Raw genomic sequence first — 23,079 nt, 5'->3', positions numbered from 1 at the left:
ATGCTCATGGGACAGATCATCAGGCTGAAAGCTCTGATTAAAACCTTTCTCAAAATAAATCTGCTGGTGTGTCAAAGAGAGGTGAGAATGGTGGGATGGAGTTGAGAAGCTGGCAGATTTGCCACAAAGTTGATGACTTTTTTTTAAATTATAGAGGATGAGAGGTATAGGATATAGAATGTAGACAGAGAGTGAAAAGGGCTGACAGTAAAGCTAAGATAGAAGCATACAGGGTGATGATGAGGAGTTGGATGGAGTGACACAAAGGCCATCTGATGTTATTTACTCACTCAGCAAGTGCCAGCACACACTGAGCATCTGGAGGTCCTGAACGATTTACTGTCTTTATCTGCCGCTGGATTTCATAAGGAGTTCAATGACAGAGCACAAATGTTTGCAAACTCCAGCTCTTATGCTAAAGAATATGTATAGAATCTGAGCTAGATTAGTTCTAGTACAGCTTTTTCATCTGAGTGCAGATTATCTGGATATGATTATATTTCTGCTTGCTTGAATGTCCTTTTTATAAGTATTTAAAACCTTGCATCTTTAAAAACATATTTTAACTTTGCAAAGAGTTTATTTTGATTTTTAATAGTTGCAGTTACTTCAGTGTCAGGTATAGTCAGATGTACTAAATAAAGATACCTTAACAGTTTTGAGACATAACTTGTGAACAATTGTGAACAGAGGTTTGTAGGCAGAAGATTCAATCCTGAAGAAGGATCTCTGCCCAAAATGTTCACTGCTTTTTAATTTCCATGGATGCTGCCTGATCTGCTGAATTCCTCTAGCATTTTGTGTGTTTTGTCATGGACATCAGAATCAGAAAGAGAATCAGGTTTATTATCACCGGCATGTGTTATGAAATTTGTTCACTTAGCAGCAGCAGTTCAATGCAATGCATAATATAGAAGAAAAAAAGTAAAAATAAATAAATAAGTCGATTACAGTACATGTATATTGAATAGAATAAAATCATGCAAAAACAGAAATAATATATATTTTAAAAGTAAGGTACTGTTCATGGGTTCAATATCCATTTAGGAATCGGATGGCAGAGGGGAAGAAGCTGTTTCTGAATCACTGAGTGTGTGCCTTCAGGCTTCTGTACCTCCTACCGGATGGTAACAATGAGAAAAAGGCATGCCCTGGGTGCTAGGGATCCTTAATAATGGATGCTGCCTTTCTGAGACACAGCTCCTTGAAGATTTCTGTCCAGTCAGATTAATTTGGTAACTTCAGCAGAAAGAGCAGTTGGTGAGAAACTTTCAGCAAAGTTGACATCAAAGGAGAAAACTGTAGACTATTGAAGGGACTTCAGTTATAAATTAAATGGGCTGGAACAACTGACCTAACCAACAATGGTCCATTGTCCAACAGTAGTGGCTGCAATGTAGGCCAGATAGCAACATCTCAGGTAACCTACAATTTTCCAGCATCTGAAAAACTATTCCTGCAAAGAACCTATTGCTATGTGTTTCATCAGTGATTGAATCTGCCCCTGCAAAGTTTATTCTTCAACTTGACTGACAATGCTAAAGCCTAAATTTTCTTTATTGTTACAGAATATTGTGGGAATAAAACAGACTCTCTGCAAATTCTATCACCAGACATTTTATATAAACAGTAAAATGCTTTATAGCTCATGAATCTTTATGCACAGTATTATTTTGCGGTATTAAACCAAATAACTTACCTTGATTGTACCCTGATCTCTCAAGTGCAATCAAATCTTCTTAAAGGAAGTTTGAATATTGTTATGTTTCAGTGAAGTTTTAATAGCAGCTTCTTTCTCGTTAATAGCATGAATCTGTGCAGTCATTCCCAGATGATCCTTTTATAGTATAAAATACTGTACGTCAAGTAAGGTTGTGCATTGCTAAGTCTGCAAGTTTCAAATTCAGCAACAAAGAAAAAATCAAGGCTAACTTGGTGATGACCCAAGGCAGAGAAAACATGCCTTTTCAGCCAATAAAATCACATCTGTTAGCTTCAGCACTGGTACAAGAAGGTGAGGCAGACTTTTGTGTATTTCAAAGAGAGGTGAATGCTACTGAGGGTTGCGTTGGCAATCAGGATGAGTGGATTGGAGCAAAGATTGGCATCAACCCTTCCAACAGTCACTGGCTTGTCAGCTGCATGGAAACAGATCTGTTACTGGTTTTAAGTTAATTTTTTTTTTGATCTATTATCACATTAATAATGAGCAGCTGATATACCTTGAACTGTAGCTGCTATTGGACAGCCCTCTCAATACTAACATTCATGCTCACCACTTCCTCTGAGCCAGAGATCCTGTTTATTCCCATGTTTTCACTCAGCTACAGCCATCTAGATTGTACCTTACCACCAAATAACAGAAATACCAGATCGTACACTGCATACCATTATAAAGAATTTAAGAATGTTAAGTTAAGCAAACAGTTATTAAATGAAAGAAAAAAACCAAAAAGGGCTCATTACTCTTAAACAGTCAAATGTGCACTTAAGTTGGAGCTCATCTTGAACTTGTCCATCACTCACATGCTGAACCCTCGATCTGTGTGGAAGCACACACCACCTCCCAAATGTCACTCAGAATACATCTTGAACAAATGGGTCTCCCACAGGAGTATTAGTTCTTCCTTCTTGAAGCCATTCATCTGCACAAAGTGCCTTGTGCAACAGGGACAGCATTGTCAGCCATCTTTTTCCCCATTTTCTTCCAGCTCCTGCTCGTGTCCTCTAGAACCTCCTCCTAAAATCTACCATCCTGATTGACAACTTACATTCCTAAGTTAAATAACAAAGCTTCTTATCTCAGCTCAAACCCAAACAAGCTGAGAGCAGTACAGACTGCTTTTACAGCAGCGGTCCTCAACCACTGGGCCTTAAAGTATGTGCTACCGGTATGCGAGGAAACGATACGAGTCAGCTGCACATTTCCTCATTCCCTGTCACACATTGTTGAACTTGAACATAGGGTTGCCAACTGTCCCGTATATTGGGCTAAGTTGGTTTGTCCCATACGGGACCGCCCTTGTCCTGTATTTCCCCCGCTAAGGTAGAGCGTCCCTACGAAACCTTTCGTGCCAAAATGGCGTAAAGCGAAGAAGCAATTACCATTCATTTATATGGGAAAATTTTTTGAGCGTTCCCAGACCCAAAAAATAACCTACCAAATCATACCAAATAACACATAAAACCAAAAATAACACTAACATATAGTAAAAGCAGGAATGATATGATAAATGCACAGCCTATATAAAGTAGAAATAACATATGTACAGTATAGTCAGGAAGATCAAGCCAAAACCGATTTGTGGAAAAAAAATTGGCACGTCACGCATGCGCACACAGGTGCCCATGCAAGGCTTCATATTCATGGCAGTCTTGCCTGGGGTAAACACAAGTGTCCCGGGATTTGACTGCTACTTTTTTCCCTTATCTGGGAGTGAGAAAGTTGGCAACCCTAACTGTAATAGACATGTTGAGGCGATTTTCAACCCATTTGAACAACACCCACCCACCACCCCCCGCCAGTCGGCTGGTCCGCAAGAGTATTGTCAATATTAAACCAGCCCACAGTGCGAAAAAGGTTGGGGACCCCTGTTTTACGGAACTGCTAAAATTAAATATCTACAGCATAGCAATAAGAATCTTAACCAGGATAAGAGTCTTAAACGTAAGGTTTCCTATCATGTGGTGCTAGAAGGTTCTAATCAGGCATGAACAATAAAGATCCCTAAATGGTCATTTCGCTACAGTAGTTCTTCCCCAACACCCTCCCCCTACATCCACCACGTGGCACATTGACCACAGAACCCTATTTCTTCCCTTGGTCTCATTTAACCTGAGCCTTTCCGCTGTTTGCAGCTCAGATGCAGAGACCACTATTGGTAGAGCTTGGATTGTTGCCAACAAAGGTCACCAGCCAATGTTTTTCACTCAGCATGCAACCCTACCAGTGCAACCTGATAAAAGGGCAGGAGCTGGCAGAAGTTGTTGAAGGATGGGTTGTACTATTAGAGAACTGGGAGCCAGTATAGGTTACCAAGAGAAGAAAACATGGATCACCGGAGCTGAATTTCAGATAAGCAGTGAAAAGTAGAATTTTGGATAACTTTGTACACAGCATTTTTTTGCCCAAACAGCAATAGACATTGCTTGGTTTGATATCCTGATTATAATAAAAAAAATGACAAAAGCAATACATGTAATCTCAATTAATTTGTATAAAATTATACCTATTTAAAAAATTTCTCCCAACTATGAAATGTTGGAATTTTCTCATTCTACCCTCAACCATGACAAAAATCCATCCACACATCCAAGGTTCTGTTGACAGTCTACAGGATTCATTACAGTCTGTGTAAAGTTCAGTGTTCTCAGGGGAGATGGTATTAAATCTAGAATCAGCTATCAAGGTAATTTTCCTATCTCATCCTCCTCATGCAAAAATCATACTGCATCTAAAGACACACCATGCCCCTTTAAGAGGGGATATACAGTGATTTCAATTTCAGAAGCAATTCAATATAAAAATTTCTCTTTTTTTTCCAAAGCAATTTATGTACGTATACATCTTAAAAAGAAAAAAAAGACTGCAAAAAAGTTTATTTTAAAGCAATAATGTAATTTAGTTGGATTTCTCATTTGTGGAGAATACATTCTGCTGGAGAAAATTCCTGATGCGAAGGTTAAAGGAGATACAGGGACTGTAAGCCAGTTCATTAGGAACAAGTTTTCAGAAAAGATTCCAGTAAGGAGTCCTTTCTGCAGCTCCAGTATAGCAGGTAACATTTGAGATTTGGGATCACTGCCAATATTTTTTACTCCTGCTGCTTATTCATTCTACTGATGGCAGAATTATACAGCAACCAAGTAACATTTTGGAGATTTCAGTGCAGCTGCCCAGATCTATGAAAACTATATTTTACTTTGATGAAGCTTCTGGTTTTAGACCAGTGTCAGGTGTCACAGCTCAAGAGGATGCCTTGAGTTCTCAGTGACAAATGCACCAACTAGCATTATACACACTTGAGAGAGCTTAACTTCAAACTTTTCTAAGTGCTGTGACTTCAGCTTTTTTTTAATGTCTATTTATTCATTTTCCTTGCTGTCAAGACCAATATTTATACCCCAATTGTAATTTCCCTCAGGAAGGTGGCAGCAAGCAGGCTTCATATATTAAAAAAAACATTGTTCTATTTGGAGAGGAGTTCTAGGATTTATATCCAGGGTGGATGAAAGGTCAGTGATATGTTTCCAAGTCAGAATGCTGTGTGACTTGGAGGGAAACATTTGGTGTCAAGAGTTAGCTTGCTTCTGAAGCTCTTGCTCTTCTTGCCGTTAGAGGTTCAAGGCTTAGGATGTACTGTTGGAATAGCAATGGTGAGAAACAACATTGCAATTTGTAGATAGCACTTACGACAGTCACTAGTGTAGAGAATTAATGTTTAGGATGATCGTTGGGAGGTTAGTCCTGATTGGTGTCTTGGATAGGTGGTTCAATGCACACTTTGGAGATGGCCATTTGTAACAAGGGCAACAGGCAATGTTACAAAAACACAAGAGGTTTTGCTGATATCACCCCATGCCTGAATGTTATCTAAATCTTGCCACAAACAAGCATGGGTTGCTGCCTTTGTTAAGAAGTGAACAGAACTGAAGAGTGTGCAATTATGAGTGAACATCCACTCTTTCGTACTTACAATAGAAGGAAGTTCATGAGAAGCACCTGAAGATATTTTGGACAAAGACATTGCAGTAGTGACCAGTTGCAGGATAAATTACCTCCAACATTCAAATCATCTTCTTCTGTATACAATACAACTCTGACCATTACAGTATTTACTCCCCTGAGGTTCAGTGACTTTAGTTTTACAAGTTCCTTTGATGCCACACTCAATCATGTGCTAGCTTGATGTATTTCCCCTCATCCTTGGATATCAAATTTCTGGTCTGTGATTGGAATAAGATTGCTATGAGGTCTGGAGCCAAATGGCCACAGTGAAACCAAAAGTGATGACTAATTGTGCTTGACAGGTCTGTTAATGACACCTTCCATCACTTTGCTGCTGTCTGACTGAGGACTGGATGGATGGTAATTACCTAGATTGGATGTTCCTCATTTTTTTGTGAAAAGGACAGATCTGAGTAATTTATAACACTGTCATGCTTAACAATGTAATCTAACTGCGGTGGGAATGACAGAACAATTAAACAAATACTTTGGCTGCGTCTTTAAAGAAAAGGATACACGTAGCCTTCCAGAAATGTTTGGGAACATTTGGGAAGGAGAGGAACTGAAGGAAATGAGTATCAGGAAGAAAACAGAGTTGGAGAAATTTATTAAACTGAAATCCAAAGCAAGACCTGATAACATGCATCTCACAATTATGAATGAGGTGGCTGTGGGAACAGTGGATACATTATTTTCCAATATTGTACAGATTATGGATTCCTGCAGATTGGAGGGTGGTCAATGTAACCCCACAATTTAAAGACATAAGGAAAGAGAATACAGGGAACTACAGTCGATTTACAACAGCAGTGGAGAAAATGCTGCAGGCTTTTATAAGGGAAAATAAGGAGTAGGAATAAATTGGTCTTTGTTGGGAGGGCAGGTAGTATCTACTGGAGTAACAAGAATTAGTGCTTGGGCCCCAAGTATTCATAATGTGCTTCAGTGATTTGGATGAACAAGTCAAATGTAATATTTCTCAGTTAACCAGCGACATGAAAGCGGGTAGAATAATAAATTATGAGGAGTTTGCCTGGAGGTTTCAAGAGAATCTAAATTAGGCAAATAGACAGAAATATAACAAAAGCTTCTTCACACAGCATCTCATTTTTAGGCATGCCTGAGTCTGTTCTCTGCGTGTCCATCTGCAATTCTTCATTGATCAGAATGGCAGAGTGAGGATATGTCAGGCCGTAAGGTGACAGATCATGGTGTGTACATTCCTGCTGCTGCTGGTGCCAATAACTCCATTGCTACCCAGTTTTCAGATGCTAGATTCGTACTGAATTGCAACAAATAAAGGTTCAGATCATACAGGAAATTACAATTTAGGATTTTCATACAAATGTAATGCTGCTAGTCTATTGTAATTAAATTTCCATCTGCATTTTTACTAATAAAACTGTCTTTCTTGACATACTTTAAGGGCAGATTCATCTTTAAAAGAAGATTTAAAAATTACCTGAACTGGTAGTTTGTGCTTTGTCAAGTAAAGAGACCGGCAGATACCAAGTATTTCATTTCCAGTGGTAATTTTGTGTTCAGGATTGCACTTTCCCAACATGGCAGTGACAAGCTTAATCCAAGCATTATCCTTCTCACTTAATCTAGAAGAGCAGAGATGTTTTAATTAGGACACTTCAATTGTATTTCATCAACAAATCCCATGATGAACATTTCCAAAATTTTAAAGCTACGTCTAGATTCTTCTGTACAATTTAAAGGAATATATTTCAGGTGGCAGGGATGGGAATTTCCCTGAGAGTTGTCATAGATTCAATGGGCTGACTGGCTTCCTTCGCTGTCATGCCTAGTTCGATTGACCTGCACTCAGACCATAGCCCTCCACACCTCTCTCACCCATGTACCTACACAGATTTCTCTTAAATGTTGAAATCGAACCCGCATCCATTTGTGCTGGCAGTTCCTTCTACACTCTCACCACTTTGAGTGAATAAGTTCCCCCTCATGTTCCCCTTAAATATTTCATCTTTCACCCTTAACCCATGACCTCTAGTTGTAGTCTCGCCCAACCTCAGTGAAAAAGCCTGCTTGCATTTACCTTATCCATAATCTGTCTATCAAATCTACCCTTAATCTTCTATGTTCTACCTTATTCAACGTTTCCCTGCAACTCAGGTCCCCAAGATCCGGCAATATTGTAAACTTTCTCTGCACTCTTTCAATCTTATTTACATTTTTCCTGTAGGTAGGTGACGAAAACTGCACACAATGCTCCAAATTAGGCCTCACCAATGTTTATGCACTTTCACCATAACATTCTAATTCCTCTACTCAATAAATTGATTTATGAAGGCCAATGTGCCAAAGGCTTTTTTACAACCCTCTCTATATGTGATGCCACTTTCAAAGAAATATGAATCTGTATTCGCCGACGTCTCTGTTGAAAAATATGAAAAAGTATGAAAAATTTGCAGCGATACAAGAAGATACAGCAATTTCCATTGAGGACATGTAAACGATTTCATATGACCTACTGTAGGAGGCTGCTATTTTAGCCCATCAAATCTCCGCTCGCTCACAGAATAATTCTAATCTGCTACTGACATTTCTACATTCCTATCAATCTCACTGCTTGCTTACACACTGGGGCAAACTAATCTATCAATCTGAACACCTTTGGAGTCAACTTGAAATACTGAAAATTCCTTTCTTCTCACAGATGCTGCTACATCCACTGAGATCCTCCAGCAGAATTTTAGTTGCTCCAGATTATAGAATATGCAGTGCCCTGTCTGCAGCGAATGATTTTTGGACTCAGACTGGGTGAAATGTTTGTGCCACAGGGAGAACATGCAAACTCCACACGGATAGCACTAGAGATCAGAATTGAACGTGGACTACTGGACGACAACTGGTCAACAACTCTACTAGCTGCACTACCATGCTTTAATTATGGTTGGGTGCAGCTTTGAGAGAGAAAAGACACAAGTCTTCAGACTGATAAGCAACAAAAATAAGAGCAATTTTTCACAGATTATCTCCAACATTGGTGCCCTGCAACTCTACTTCCTGTACACTCATGACTGCGTGGTCAGATTCTGCTCTAACTCCATCTACGTGCTTGCAGATGATACTATCATAATGGGCTGTATCTTATATAATGATGAGAAAGTACAAGAAGAAGATAGAGATTCTAATGGCATGGACTCATTCTTTCGTCAATGTTAGCAAAACAGAAGAGGTGGACATCGACTTCAGGAAGGGGTTACTTTACATTCTCCTAACTGTATCAACTGAGGTGAGGTCCAGAGTGCTGAGAGTTTCAAGTTCCTAGGAGTGCACATCACCTAAAAGCCTGTCCTGGCACAACTACGTTGACACCACTGCAAGGAACTACAGAAAGCTGTCGACTCAGCACATCATGGAAACAAGCCTCTTCTTCGTGGACTCTGTTTATACTTCACACTGCCAGCACAAGTGAAAGGCCCAACCTACCCTGGACATCTCTCTTCTTCCCTCACCCTTCCACGTGCAGAAGATACAAATGCCTGAAAGCACATACCACCAGGCTCAAGGACAGCTTCTAGCCTGCTGATATAAGAATACTGAACAGATTTTTGTTGGATAACACTATTCTGCACTCTGTTATTGTTTTACCTTGTTCTGCCCTCAATATAACAACCTGATCTGTATGAACTGCATGCATGACAAGGTTTTCACTGTACCTCAGTACATGTGACAATACTAAAACAATTTATCAATTTTACTGTTTTGGCAATTTTCCCCTTTGTAATATTACCCTTCTTCAGCCAACTTAGTCTTCCTGAAGCTGCATAGCGTTCATACCCTTCTAAGTCTACTTTGTCACTAGACTAGCTCATCTTAAACTCGGCTGTGAATACTCCTAATTCCACCAAGTGCTATCTACCCAACTCAAGTTTAAAATTCTTATTCATGTGTTCAAATCACTCAATGGCTTTCTATTCACCATATTTGTAACTCTTCCAGCAGTGCACTCCAATTCTGGCTTCGTGGTCTCCTAATTACTTCAGTAGGTTTTAAACAACTAGGCTCTGGAATTTGATGCCTACATTCCTCTTATTACCATTAGTTCCAGTGACGTACATTATAATGGCCCAGAATGAAAACATTTATTATAATTTACAAAAATATTAGAATTACTGTAATTTTGCACAATATTATACAATATCTTTCCTTGGGTATATTCAACCTATGAGTCTTTAATCTATGATTTAAAGATTAGCTTTATTTTTCATATGTACATCAAAACAGTGAAATGCTTTGTTTGTGTAAACCAGGGGTCCCCAACCTTTTTTGCACTGCGGACCAGTTTAACATTGACAATATTCTTGTGAACCGGCCAACTTGAGGGGGCAGGGTGTTAAGTTCAACAGTGCGTGACAGGGAATGAGGAAAGGTGCAGCTGACTCATATCGTTTCATATTGCCAAATCATGTTGTTTCCTCGCGGCCCGGTAGCACATCTTTGCAGCCTGGTGGTTGGGAACCACCGGTGTAATTGACCAACACAGTCCAAGGATCGTGCAGTCTGCAAATGTTGTCATGCTGCCAATGCTCACAACTTGCTAACCTGCACATCTTTGGAAAGTGGGAGGAAACCGGAGCACCTGGAGGAAATCCACACAGTCACGGGGAGAACATACAAACTCCTTACAGACAGCAATGGGAATTGCATCCCATTCTTACAGCTAATGCTCTAAAGCATTACACTAACCAACATGCTACCACACTGCCCTAAAGTGTAAATTCTTTTCCAGACATTAACCTTATCAGAAAGTGCAATTAGTGTACAGTATTCCTAAATTTTAGTGCCATTACAAAATCAGAGCAGTTTTTGTAACAGTATTCTGCTTGAACAATTGCAGCTAGTTTAGTGCAACAATTGGAATGTTTAAAACTTTATAAAATGCAAAGTGAAATAGTAAGTGTATTTTCAATTACACGACAAAGCTGGGAAATGTTACCAAGCTGGACTTGTCTCTACAACTTGTGACTGGGAATCGCAGGGAAAACAATGCACTGATTTTGAAGCATGCTAGTATGATTCAATTTGCAATTTATTCCATTTCAAACTACATGAAAAATGCAACATCTTGTGATATACATTTACTGTGGTAGAAAAACAGTTTTTCACAAACACAAACAACAGAAATTCTGCAGATGCTGGAAATTCAAGCAACACACATCAAAGTTGCTGGTGAACGCAGCAGGCTAGGCAGCATCTCTAGGAAGAGGTACAGTTGACGTTTCAGGCCAAGACCCTTCGTCAGGACTAACTGACGAAGGGTCTCTGCCTGAAATGTCGACTGTACCTCTTCCTAGAGATGCTGCCTGGCCTGTTGCATTCACCAGCAACTTTGATGTGTGTTGCTTTCACAAACAACTTATTCCTAATTTGATTACCTTGATAACAAAATCAATGGTTGCATTGGTACAATCTACAGCCACAATAAGATTAAATACAATCAAGTCCTTAAAATTATATTTGACAAGAGTATGATTATCTGCACAACAGTTATTTTATGGCTATTCTGGATGATCTAAGTTTACTTTTACGTCTGGAAGGATCATTCTCTTTAAATCAGAATACTTTAGCTACCAGTTAATCTTGGTATTATCAGAAATACAAAGGAGATTAATTCTATCCAACACAATGAGAGATCCATGACAAGTGTTGATTACATATCTACATAATGCTGGGTAAAACCTCAAATGTAAAAATCTTATTAATAATAGAACTTGAGAAATATAAAAATGGTGAAATTATTTTAAGAAAAATGACTTATTTTACAACACACAAGATGGAAGAAAAAACTGACTCATTTTAAATTTACGTGCAATGTTTTGCACCGAAATATTGTGAAATAACAAACTATTAGAACGAGACAAAGTACTGCATGAGGTACCGATAAAAATCAAGAGAGAAGGACCATAGGTACATTGTGTACTTGCTGCAGTGTTTCATAATCAAAAGCCAGGCAGCAATCAGATATTTTAATCACGAAAAGACTGTGTAATGCCCTCAACAATTAACTTTGAAACTTTAGGAAATTCTGTTTGCCAGAAAGAATTAGAATTAGATTGGAAACATGCTAATGCTGGATTATGAGGATAATGTTCTTTTTTCTCTGTCTCAGCTTTCAGATGTTGTTTTGTAAGACTGGATGCAGAACACAGCTTTTAGTGAAGGACAAGGCAACAAACGGGAAAAGTTTTCAACAACAGTTATCAGGTGAAATCAGAGCTATTTAAATGATTGGTATATGGTACAATAGAGTACTGCTGTTTTATCTAGTTGTACAAATTAGAGTGTGCACGCAAGCCTCACTCAGTTTATGCTTGTGAACTTACTAATATGCATTGCAGCACTCTCCCTTGCTGGTAATTTCAAGGTGGGTGCAATAGCTACTTACAAAGGCAACAAAACTTTGTGACAAGATCTGACTTACAGTCGATAGAAAGGTGAGAAAAATGTGTGCAATATTTGGGATGGGCATAGTGGAATTTATAACACTGTTAGAGGGGGCCAGGACAAAAGCAGCATTGTAACAAATAGGGAAATTAATCTTTTAAAATTTAGAATACAGTTACAGGCGCTTATGGCACAATGAGCCTATGCTGACTAATTACACCCATATGATCAATTAACCTTCTAATCTGTATATCTTTGGAATGTGGGAAGAAACTGGAGCACCCGGAAGAAACCAGGTTTCTTCCAGAATTGAACCCAGGTCGCTGATGGTGTCATAGTATTACACTACCATGAGTAGATATATCATGAAGTGTAGGATAATTGTGTATATTACAAAATGGGCAAGTGACCACGTATCATGCGACTTAATGACATTCTATTTTTGTGGTCTCACAAACGAAATTGACTAGAGAGGTCTCTCTTATAGGGCACAATCGAACTGGGCAAACAAAGTGGTAGAATACAGGGTAATTATTGTTGCTCGGGGACAGTGAACAGGGTGTATTGTAAACATCAATGAGATATCCAAGGGCTGTCTATCAGCTGTTCATACGATTGTGAAATCATCCCCTTACTTTTATAAAATACCTGGTTGGTTGTGCATATAATGTATACAAGCAATTGTTAATGTTATTGGAAAAAAAGGTATAATAAGGAAAAATCAATTCTTTCCTTTGATTATCCAAGATTCTCAGATATACATCTTACTGGTGGGGTGTCACTGAAAATCATGGGCAATCAGCTCCCCAGACCAAAAGTAAAAATGTTCCTTTTTTTTCTCTCTCTCTCTCTCTCTGCCCTGGTTAAGATTTCTGCTGCTATGCTATGAGGTATTTTAGGTTAACAGTTTTCTGAGTTTTGCTGTTACAACTGTGGAGAAGATGGACATTTCAAGCTAGATCGTGAGGGACAGGAAAATCTTCAAAAAGTAAGTCAGCAGTTAATCAAAGAGAGAAGGAGCAAAACTATAGAGGGACCCAGTAACGGAACAGGCTAGTGCCTCGGACAGGGCACATTCCAATCAGTGTATCAGGAGAAGTACTAAAACGCAAAACACCATTCCTGAAGGTTTAGTGGAACCAAACTTAATGATCCAAACGGATTGAAGATGTTCATGCTAAAGCCATACTTCACACAGGTTTTCAAGATACCTTGCTTTATAGATCCTTTTACAACCGGTATTTGGTGCATTTAACACTGATGCCATACAGTGCCCTTGAGATTTGGGAGCTTAGTACTGATGAGTACCTGTACGATGGTTACTTGTCGTTGAAACTGGAGTTCTCGGATGCAGATGTTGGAGTAACTGAAACCATTGGCACACTAGTGTTGGTCTTCCCAGATCCAGTTGAAAAAGGTGAAGCTTCCATTCTTGTGGGAAAAAATACAGGTCGACCTTCACTAATCTGGCACCATTGGGACCTGAGGAGTGCCAGAATAGTGAAAATGTCAAACTACAGAAGGATCACATTAAGCATAATCAGTGCCGGATTATCAAAGGAACCCGATTACAGGTAGTCGGATTAGTGAAGGTTGACCTGTACTTCCACTGTGAGAAAGCTCATAGCAGCATGCAAGGAGAGAAATGGAGAAAACTTTTTGAAAACTTTGTCCATTCACCCAGTGCTCAGAGCTGCTTCTGAAAGGGTTTAAGTTCTTCCTAAGCCGAAGGATGAGCGTAACTGCATGGTACTGTATGGTACCATATAGAGGTACTGTATGGTACACCCAGTCTAAACCTGTCATGTTACATCCTAGAGGAGTAACTGGAGTGACAGAGGACCCCTTTCCAAGAGAAGCGTGCCGGTTAGCACCAGCAGAGGTTGAAGATGTTTGACCTGCTTAAACTAAGGGAATCTGAGTTCAGTCATGGGGCAGGGGGACCTGAGCCGTTGGAAAGTGTGAGTGATAGGCAGGGAGAGGCATTGTCTAGTGGCCAGGAAAGATCACAAGGTGGCTGAAGCTGGAGAAGCTGAACATGAGATAAAAAATGTCTCAGAGAGTCTGGAAACCCCCAGCTAAGCTGGCAGAGCATTCACCAGAGTGTTATGTCAATTCCCATAGTGAGATATGTTACTTCCATTTACAAATAGATTGGGGGGAGTCCTATAATCACAAAATTCATTTGAATACTGTGTTATTAATAATGGTTTAATAATATCCAAATTCATGAGAACATGACTATTTTGGTGGTGGGGCGGAGAATGTAATGCCCTGGTTAAGATTTCTACTGCTATGCTGTGAAGGGTCTCGGCCTGAAACGTCGACTGCGCCTCTTCCTATAGATGCTGCTTGGCCTGCTGCGTTCACCAGCAACTTTGATGTATGTTGCTTGAATTTCCAGCATCTGCAGAATTCCTGTTGTTTAGGTATTTTATTTTAGCAGTTTTCTGTAAAAGCAGTGTGTCCTGCTGGTAAGAGTGTTTCGGCTTTGGCTAAAGATAAGGCGCCGTGTTGTCCAACTTAGGAACGTTGTGTCAGCCAGTTGTAACTTTCTGCCCAGTGAGAGCTAGGCAGGATCAGATTTCAGAAGGATAGTGCTCTGGTTTGGTGGGAGCTGCGGAGCAGGGCACAAGGGAAGATGTCGCAGAATGCTGTTGGAAGGAGAGTCCCATTGCAAGAACTGCTTTGTGCAGATGAATAGCTCCAAGAAGGAAGGGCCAATCCCCCTGAGAGAGCCAGTTCATTTGGGATGGTCTTCAAGGGAAATTCGGACGGAGGCGGGTGCTTTCACTCAGACCATGGGTCCAGCATGTGAGTAAAGTGATACACCCCCAACTCCTCCAGAAATTAGCTCCAACGTTGATGTGCACATTTGGAATTGTTTAACTACAATGGGCCCTTTTATCACTTTTTTCTTTCTCTCTTAGCTGTTTGATAAAGTTGAAAATTGGCAAATATGCAAACACGAGGAAATCTGCAGATGCTGGAATTTCAAGCAACACACACAAAAAATGCTGGTGAACGCAGCAGGCCAGGCAGCATCTATAGGAACAGCATCTATCTCTTTTTTTGTGTGTGTGAATTGGCAAATACACTTTTTTAAAATAATTTTATGCTGGTGTACGATCTATCATTTCTGGGCTACCAATAAGTGTACATGGGTAGTATTTACACAGCATTCGCTGAAATCAAGATTCTTTTAATTAGAACATCCTGACATCTGTTTGGTTGAACCTGAAATCATACCAACTCTAGACATACATTGTCTATGAAACATGACCTTCTCACTTTTGAGTCATGTGGCTATTAGCAGAGTTAGCTAACAAGCCAAGTTTGTATATGAGCCCTGTAAGGGGGATATATATAGACAAAAATAAACCTTTGGCACTTGAAATGAACCTAGTCCCATGTTTCCACTAACACAGTGGTCCCCAACCACCGGGCCGCAAAGCATGTGCTGCCGGGCCGCGAGCAAACTATATGATTTGGCGATATGAAGCGATATGGGTCAGCTGCACCTTTCCTCATTCCCTGTCACGCCCACTGTTGAGCTTGAACGCACGCGAGGTTATTACGCATGCTGGACATCACCCACGCTAGAGGTCATCAGCCAATATGAGTAAAAAACAAATGTTGCTTGAGAATTTCTTTGGAAGAGGACATAAAAGGCCTAACGATGATGAAAACGCAGAGACAGCTGAGGCAGAGGCTGCAAAAAAAAAAACTTCCTTCAACAGAAAATACGACGAGTCGTACATAAAATATGGCTTTATTGCGACCAGTGACTTGCACGCTCCAAGCCCCTGTGTGTGATATGGGGAGACAAGCTGTCCAATGAGGCAACGAAGCTCTCAAAACTGCTTCGGCACCTTGAGTCCAAGCACTCTGCACTTAAAGACAAACCCGTTGAGTTTCTTGAGTGGAAAAAACGTGGGCAGGTGGGACAGAAGCAAGTGCTGAGAACCACCACCTCCACAAATGCTGCTGCTCTGAGAGTGTCGTACTTAGCGGCTAGCCATATTGTTAAGGCTAAGAAGCCTTTCACTGTTGGTGAAAAATTGATTCTGCCTGCTGCCAAGGACATGTGCCGTGAACTGTTGGGAGAAGCTGCAGCTAACAAGATGGCACAGGATTCTCTTTCAGCTACCACAGTTTCAAGGAGAATCGATGACATAGCGGAGGACATCAAAGCACAGCTGCTAGAACAGCTTAACGAGTCACCATGGTATGCTATCCAGGTCGATGAGACTACCAATGTCAACAACAAGGCAATACTGCTTGGTTATGTGCGATATATATTTCAAGACGATGTGCATGAGGATATGTTGTGTGCACTGCCACTGCCAACTAACGCAACTGGGGCAGAACTATTCAAGTCTTTGAATGACTACATGTCAGGCAAATTGGACTGGTCATTGTGTTGGAATATGCACAGACGGGGCTGCAGCTATGACTGGACGGCTGTCTGGTTTCACTACCCAAGTCAAAGAGGTTGCTCCTGAATGCCAGTCTACACACTGTGTCACACACAGGGAAATGCCGGCTAGCCAAAAAATGTCACCTGATCTTAACAGCGTATAGAGTGACGTTGTTGAAGTTATCAATCACATCAAAGCAAAAGCCCTTAACTCACGTTTGTTTGAGCAGCTTTGCGAGGAAATGGATGCAGAGCACAAACGCCTTCTCTCAGACTCTGAAGTCAGGTGGCTATCAAGGGGGAGAGCCCTGGCCAGGGTTTTTGAGTTAAGAGAGCAGCTGCAGAGATTTCTTTCAGGGAAAAAAAATCACCACTGGCAGCACACTTCAGTGACGAGGAGTGGATAGCAAAACTCGCTTATCTGTGTGACATCTTCAACCTGCTCAATGAACTCAATTTGTCACTTCAGGGGACAATGACAACTGTCTTCAAGTTGACAGATGAAGTGTTTGTTTTCAAAGCCAAACTGGAACGTGGGGACGGCGAGTGGACAGGGGCATACTTGACATGTTCCCAACATTAGCTGGGATTTTGGGAGAGATTGAGGCTGCAGTCTCTGTCTTTCTCACAGCTGGTCCGTGATCACCTAACTTCGCTGTCGACAGAACTTGAGCATTACTTCCCGAGGGCAAATGACCCAGGGCGTGCAAAGGAATGGGTCCATGACCCATTTGTGAATTTCCCCGTTGAATCATCTATGTCAGCGCGGGAAGAAGATCAACTCCTTGAGCTTGCAAATGATGGTGGTCTGAAAAGTATGTTTGACATAACATCTCTGCCGGCATTCTGGATCAAAGTCAAGGCTGAATACCCTGAGATAGTCAAGAAAGCACTGAAAATGTTGCTTCCATTGCCAACATCATATCTTTGTGAAGCAAGACTTTCTGCGATGAATGCAACAAAAACTAAATTGCGGAATAGACTGGACATAAGGAACCCCCTTCGAGTATCGCTGTCTCCCATCACCCCTTGATGGGACCATCTTGTTGCAGGGAAACAAGCCCAGGGCTCCCACTGATTCAGCGATATTGGGTTGCCAACTGTCCCGTATTAGCCGGGACATCCTGTATATTGAGCTAAATTGGTTTGTCCCAAACAAGACCACCCTTGTCCCGTATTTCCCCCGCTAAGGTACAGCGTTCCTATGAAACCTTTCGTGACGAAATGGCGTAAAGCGAAGAAGCAATTACCATTAATTTATATGGAAAAATTTTTGAGCGTTCCCAGACCCAAAAAAACCTACCAAATCATACCAGGCAACACATAAAACCTAAAACAACACTAACATATAGTAAAAGCAGGAACGATATGATAAATACACAGCCTATTTAAAGTAGAGATAATGTATGTACAGTGTAGTTTCACTGAGCAGAATCGCCAAAAATGATTTGTAGAAAAAAAAATCGGCACGTACACACATGTGCATGGAACGTATGTGCACGACATGCATGCGCACACAAGTGCCTGCGCAAGGCTTCAGGGTCATGGTAGTCTTTCTCGGGGTAAACACAGTGAGAAAGTTGGCAACCCTACCCCCGCCCCCCACCCCCTGGTTGGCCCGTCTGCAAGAATATTGTCAATATCAAACTGGTCCGCGGTGCAAAAAAGGTTGGGGACCCCTGCACTAACAGGCACACCATAATAAGTTTTATCAGAATAGAAAGATGTTGTATTTGAGGCATTGTGAAACTGATTAAAGGACTGAGGAGAATTTCAAGAAAATGTTCTTGTACTCACAAGTGCTTGGAGGTAATAGGATATGGAGAGGAACGTCTGTATTTGATAACTTAATTATGTGGAGTGGTGAGAAGGATTAATAAAGGGGAAGTTGAGCACATGAGCTTCTTGGTGGTTAGATAGGACATGGGGGCCACACTGCAGCTAGTTTGGTGTGTACCTAGTTTCCAATATGGGGAAGGGACGTGTGATCCTTTCCAGTTTGCTTATCACTTAAGTTGGTCCACTGGTGATGTCATAATGGTTTGCATTCCGCTCTGTCCAGTCCCACTCAGAAAGTGGTGCCTCATACCTTAGGATGCTGTTTATTGACTTTAATACAATCATCCCTCAGAGACTGGTGGGTAAACTCTCACCGCCCCTCTCTGTAACTGGATCCTGGACTTCTTGACAGAAAGACCAAGAAGCTTCTGTGTTGGCAGAAACATCTGGAGCTCCATCACGCTGAGCACTGGTGCTTCCCAGGGCTGTATGCTCAACATGCTGCTGTTCACTCTGCTGATGCATGACTGCATTGCTAGATCTAATTCAAACCAAATCATCATGTTCGCTGATGATACAATAGTGGTTGGTCTCATTGACAATGAGATGACGTACAGAGTGGAGGTAAAGCTGCTGGTAGAATGCTGTGAGCATAACAACTTGAGTTTCAATTTAGACAAGACCAAAGAGACGACTGTGCACTTTCGGAAGACAGAGGTGGAACACTCCTCAATGCATATGCATGGCTCCTTTGTGGACAGAGTTAGAAGCACTAAGTTTCTGGGAGTGCAGATAACGGATTACTTCGCCTGGCCCATCAACATCACCTATTTGGTCAAGAAAGCACAGCACCATCTCCACTTCCTGTGGAAATAGATGTGAGTGAGGCTCCCCCACTGCCTTCATTTTAACCAATTTTTACATGAGCACTATCGAGAGCATCTTTACCACCTGTATCACTGTATAGTACAGGAACTGCACGGCATCTGACTGCAAGTCCCTATACAGGATTGGAAGGACTGCTGTGAGGATTATCTGGGTCCCTCATCCACCATTAGAGGTATTTATCTGGACTGCTGTGTACACAGGGCCCTTGTATTGCCAATGATCCCTCCCATCCATTCAACAATCTCTTTGACCCCCTAGCATCAGGCAGAAGCTGCTGTAGCATTAGGACAAGAACTGTTAGAATGGGAAACAGGTTGTTCCCCCTCCCTAACTCCCTGCCACCACATATGAATCTCATCATATGGTCTCATTACGTAGGAACTCTCAGTAGTGTTTTACTGTTTACATTTATAATTTGTATTGTACTTGCACCATATTACATGTTAACTTATTTGTGGTAATATTAATTTATGTGTTCTATGTGTAGACTTTATGTCCTGTGTTGTTCACCTTGGTCCAGAGGAAAGTTGTTTTGCTTGGCAGTATCCATGTGTACAGTTGAATGATGATAAACTGAGGAACTGAGGAAATACTGCAGATGCTGGAAATCCAAAGCAACACACACAAAATGCTGGGGGATCTCAGCAGCTCAGGCAGCATCTATGGAAATGATTAAACTGTTGACATTTCAGCCTGAGACTGTACTACTTGAGTTATTCTTGAGACTGGATTAGCAGTATACAATCAAATTCAGGGTGAACATTGAGACTGCATTATAAAGAAGTCAGTTTCTGGGAACTGTTAGTGCACAAGGAAAAAGTTGAAGACTCTTGAGTCAACAGCACTGGCAAATTCTAAGTAGTGGTTTTAAAGCTTTACTCAAAAGATTGCCTTTCCCATGCTATTCATATGCAAATAAAAGTGAATGATAAATTCTGAAATTCTTAACATTCATTATATAACGTTAGAACAATGTCTAAAAAGGAAAAACAGCTGAATATTTCTTTACAACTGAAAACTTAAAAGATAAATTAACTATTAAACAGATCCAAATAAAACAAAAAGAGATAAGGGCTAAATGACTAGATTCTCTGAAAAGCTGCAACAAATTGAAAACCAGTGAATGACAAGCTTGGTGAGGTAATTAAAAGGATTAAAAGGACCAAAAGAGCATGAAAATGGTTGAGTAACTCAGTGAAAAGCATAACAAAGCAAAACACAATTAAAGGGAGAAATAGGTATTAAAGAGCAGCAACTAAGAATAAACTAACACTGGAATTGGAGTTGTGGAACCAATTGCCCCCATGGTCCTGCATTCACTTGATTGAGATATGCTGGCCTGATCTCATGCACTCTTGTGCTGGGTGGCGATTAGATCAACAGATGACATAGTGCAGAAGCCTCTACCCCAAAACAGGGTTCAATAGCCAAGCAAGCTGGAGTGCAGCTAAATCACCCGCAAAAGTTGTCAAATATTTTAGATGTTTTTCTTTAATGTATGAGATATTCATTTAATTCAGTCTGAAATATAAAGAACATTTTAAATACCAAGTAAAATAAAAATACATAAAAAGCAGAATTTTGAAAGTTAGTTCTTAATATTTGATTTTCTTTGCCTTTAAATCTGCAGGCATGAGATTCTTATTGAAATCTACATGGTATCAGACCCTACATTAGCACTCAATGGGAAGTCCAACTACATAGGATGGTGAATGACGTAATACCATCTGTCACTCAGCAAGTCTGGGAGGTGCTTGTTCAGCAGTGCATCCACTGATGTATAAGCTTCACTAAATTTTCAATAGTAATACCTGAAATTTGGTAGGGAGAAAGTAATGTCTGATGTAGCAGTATTACAGTGGAGTAAGGGAAATTACAGTGGTATGAGAGAGGAGTTGGCCAAAGTAAATTGGAAGGAGCTGCTGGCAGGGATGTCAGCAGAGTAGCAATGGTGTGCATTTCTGGGAAAAATGAGGAAGGTGCAAGACGTGTATTCCAAAAATGAAGAAATACTCAAATGGTAAAATAGTACAACTGTGGCTGACAAGGGAAGTCAAAGCTATTGTAAAAGCAAAAGAAAGGGCATACAACAAAGCAAAAATTAGTGCTAAGATAGAGGATTGGGAAGTTTTTAAAAACGTAATGAGTTTTTTAGTTGTTCTCTGTAGAAGGGAAAAGATGAAATATGAAAGCAAGCTAGCAAATAATATCAAACTGGATAGTAGAAGTTTTTTCAAGTATGTTAAAAATAAAGTGTGGATTTAGGACTGCTACAAAATGAGGCAGGAGAAATAATAATGGGGGACAAGGAGATGGCTAATGAACTAAATGACTATTCTGCGTCAGTCTTTACCGTGGAAGACACTAGCAGTATGCCTGATATCATAGTGTGTGAAGGAAGAGAAGTGGGTGCAGTTACTGTCACAATAGAGAAGGTGCTCAAAAAGCTGAAGATACATAAGTCATTCAGACTAGTGTATTTGCACCCTAGGATTCTGAAAGAGGTAGCGTTAGAGATTGTGGTGGCATTAGAAATGATCTTTCAAAAATCATTAGACTCTGGCATGGTGCCAGAGGACTGGAAAACTGCAAATGTTACTCGACTCTTTATGAAAGGCGGAAGGCAGCAGAAAGGAAATTATAGACCAGTTAGCCTGGCCTCAGTGGTTGGGAATAAGTTAGAGTCAATTATTAAGGATGAGGAGTGGTGGAATACTTGGTGACACAGGACAAAATAGTACAAAGTCAGCATGGTTTCCTTCAGGGAAAATCCTGCCCAATGAACCTGCTGGAAATCTTTGAAGAGTTTACAAGTAGGAAAGATAAAGGGGATACAGTGGACGTTGTATATTTGGACTTTCAGAAGGCCTTTGACAAGGTGCCACACATAAGGCTGCTTACCAAGTTAAGAGCCCATGGTATTACAGTAAAGTTACTGACATGGTTAGAGCATTGGCTGATTGGTAGGAGGCAGCGAGTAGGAATAGAAGGATCTTTTTCTAGTTGGCTGCCAGTGACTAGTGGTGTTCTGCAGGGGTTGGTGTTGGGACCGCTTCTTTTTATGCTGTATAGAAATGATTTAGATGATGGTATAGATGGCTTTGTTGCCAAGTTTGCAGATGATACAAAGATTGGCAGAGGGGCAGGTAGTGTTGGGGAAACAGGTAGGATGCAGAAGGACTTAAGACAGATAAGGAGAATGGGCAAGAAAGTGGCAAATGAAATACAATGTTGGAAAATGCAGTCATGCACTTTGGTAGTAGAAATAAATATGCAGACTATTTTCTAAACGGGTGAAAATCCAGGAATCTGAGATGAAGAGGGACTTGGGAGTCCTTGTGCAGAACACCCTGAAGGTTAACTTGCAGGCTGAGTCGGTGGTGAGGAAGGCAAATACAATGTTAGCATTCATTTCAAGAGGTCTAGAATACCAGAGCATGGATGTGATGCTGAGGCTTTATAAGGCACTGGTGAGGCCTCACCTTGAGTGTTGTGAACAGTTTTGGGCCCCTCATCTTAGAAAAGATGTGCTGACATTGGAGAGGGTCCAGAGGAGGTTCACAAGGATGATTCCAGGAATGAAAGCGTTATCATACAAGGAACCTTTGATGGCTCTGGGTCTGTACTTGCTGAAATTCAGAAGGATGAGGGGGGATCTCATTGAAACATTTTGAATGTTGAAAGGCCTAGACAAAGTAGATGTGGAAAGGATGTTGCCCATGGAGGGAGAGTCTAGGACAGGAGGGCACAGCCTCAGGATAGAGGGATGCCCTTTCAAAACAGAGATGTGGAGAAATTGCTTTAGCCAAAGGTTGGTGAATTTGTGGAATTTGTTGCCACATGCAGC

General features: G+C 40.7%; 1 protein-coding gene across 3 annotated transcripts in view; it reads right to left on the bottom strand.

The window, feature by feature from the left end:
- The window catches only part of nbas (NBAS subunit of NRZ tethering complex), a 322,014-nt gene that overhangs the window by 19,130 nt on the left and 279,805 nt on the right, over positions 1-23,079 (bottom strand). For 2 of the 3 annotated variants that reach the window (XM_063037332.1, XM_063037341.1), the window contains one exon: positions 7,191-7,335. In XM_063037332.1, the coding sequence (XP_062893402.1) occupies positions 7,191-7,335 (145 nt within the window). Of the gene's footprint in view, positions 1-1,699; positions 1,838-7,190; positions 7,336-23,079 lie in introns of all 3 variants that reach the window. The other variant, XM_063037350.1, reaches the window with a different exon arrangement.

The sequence above is a fragment of the Mobula hypostoma genome, chromosome 2 (assembly GCF_963921235.1).
Source record: "Mobula hypostoma chromosome 2, sMobHyp1.1, whole genome shotgun sequence".
Classification (NCBI taxonomy): Eukaryota; Metazoa; Chordata; class Chondrichthyes; order Myliobatiformes; family Myliobatidae; genus Mobula; species Mobula hypostoma.
The sequence above is the reverse complement of the archived record's forward strand: the minus strand, read 5'-3'. Positions and strand labels throughout refer to the sequence as shown.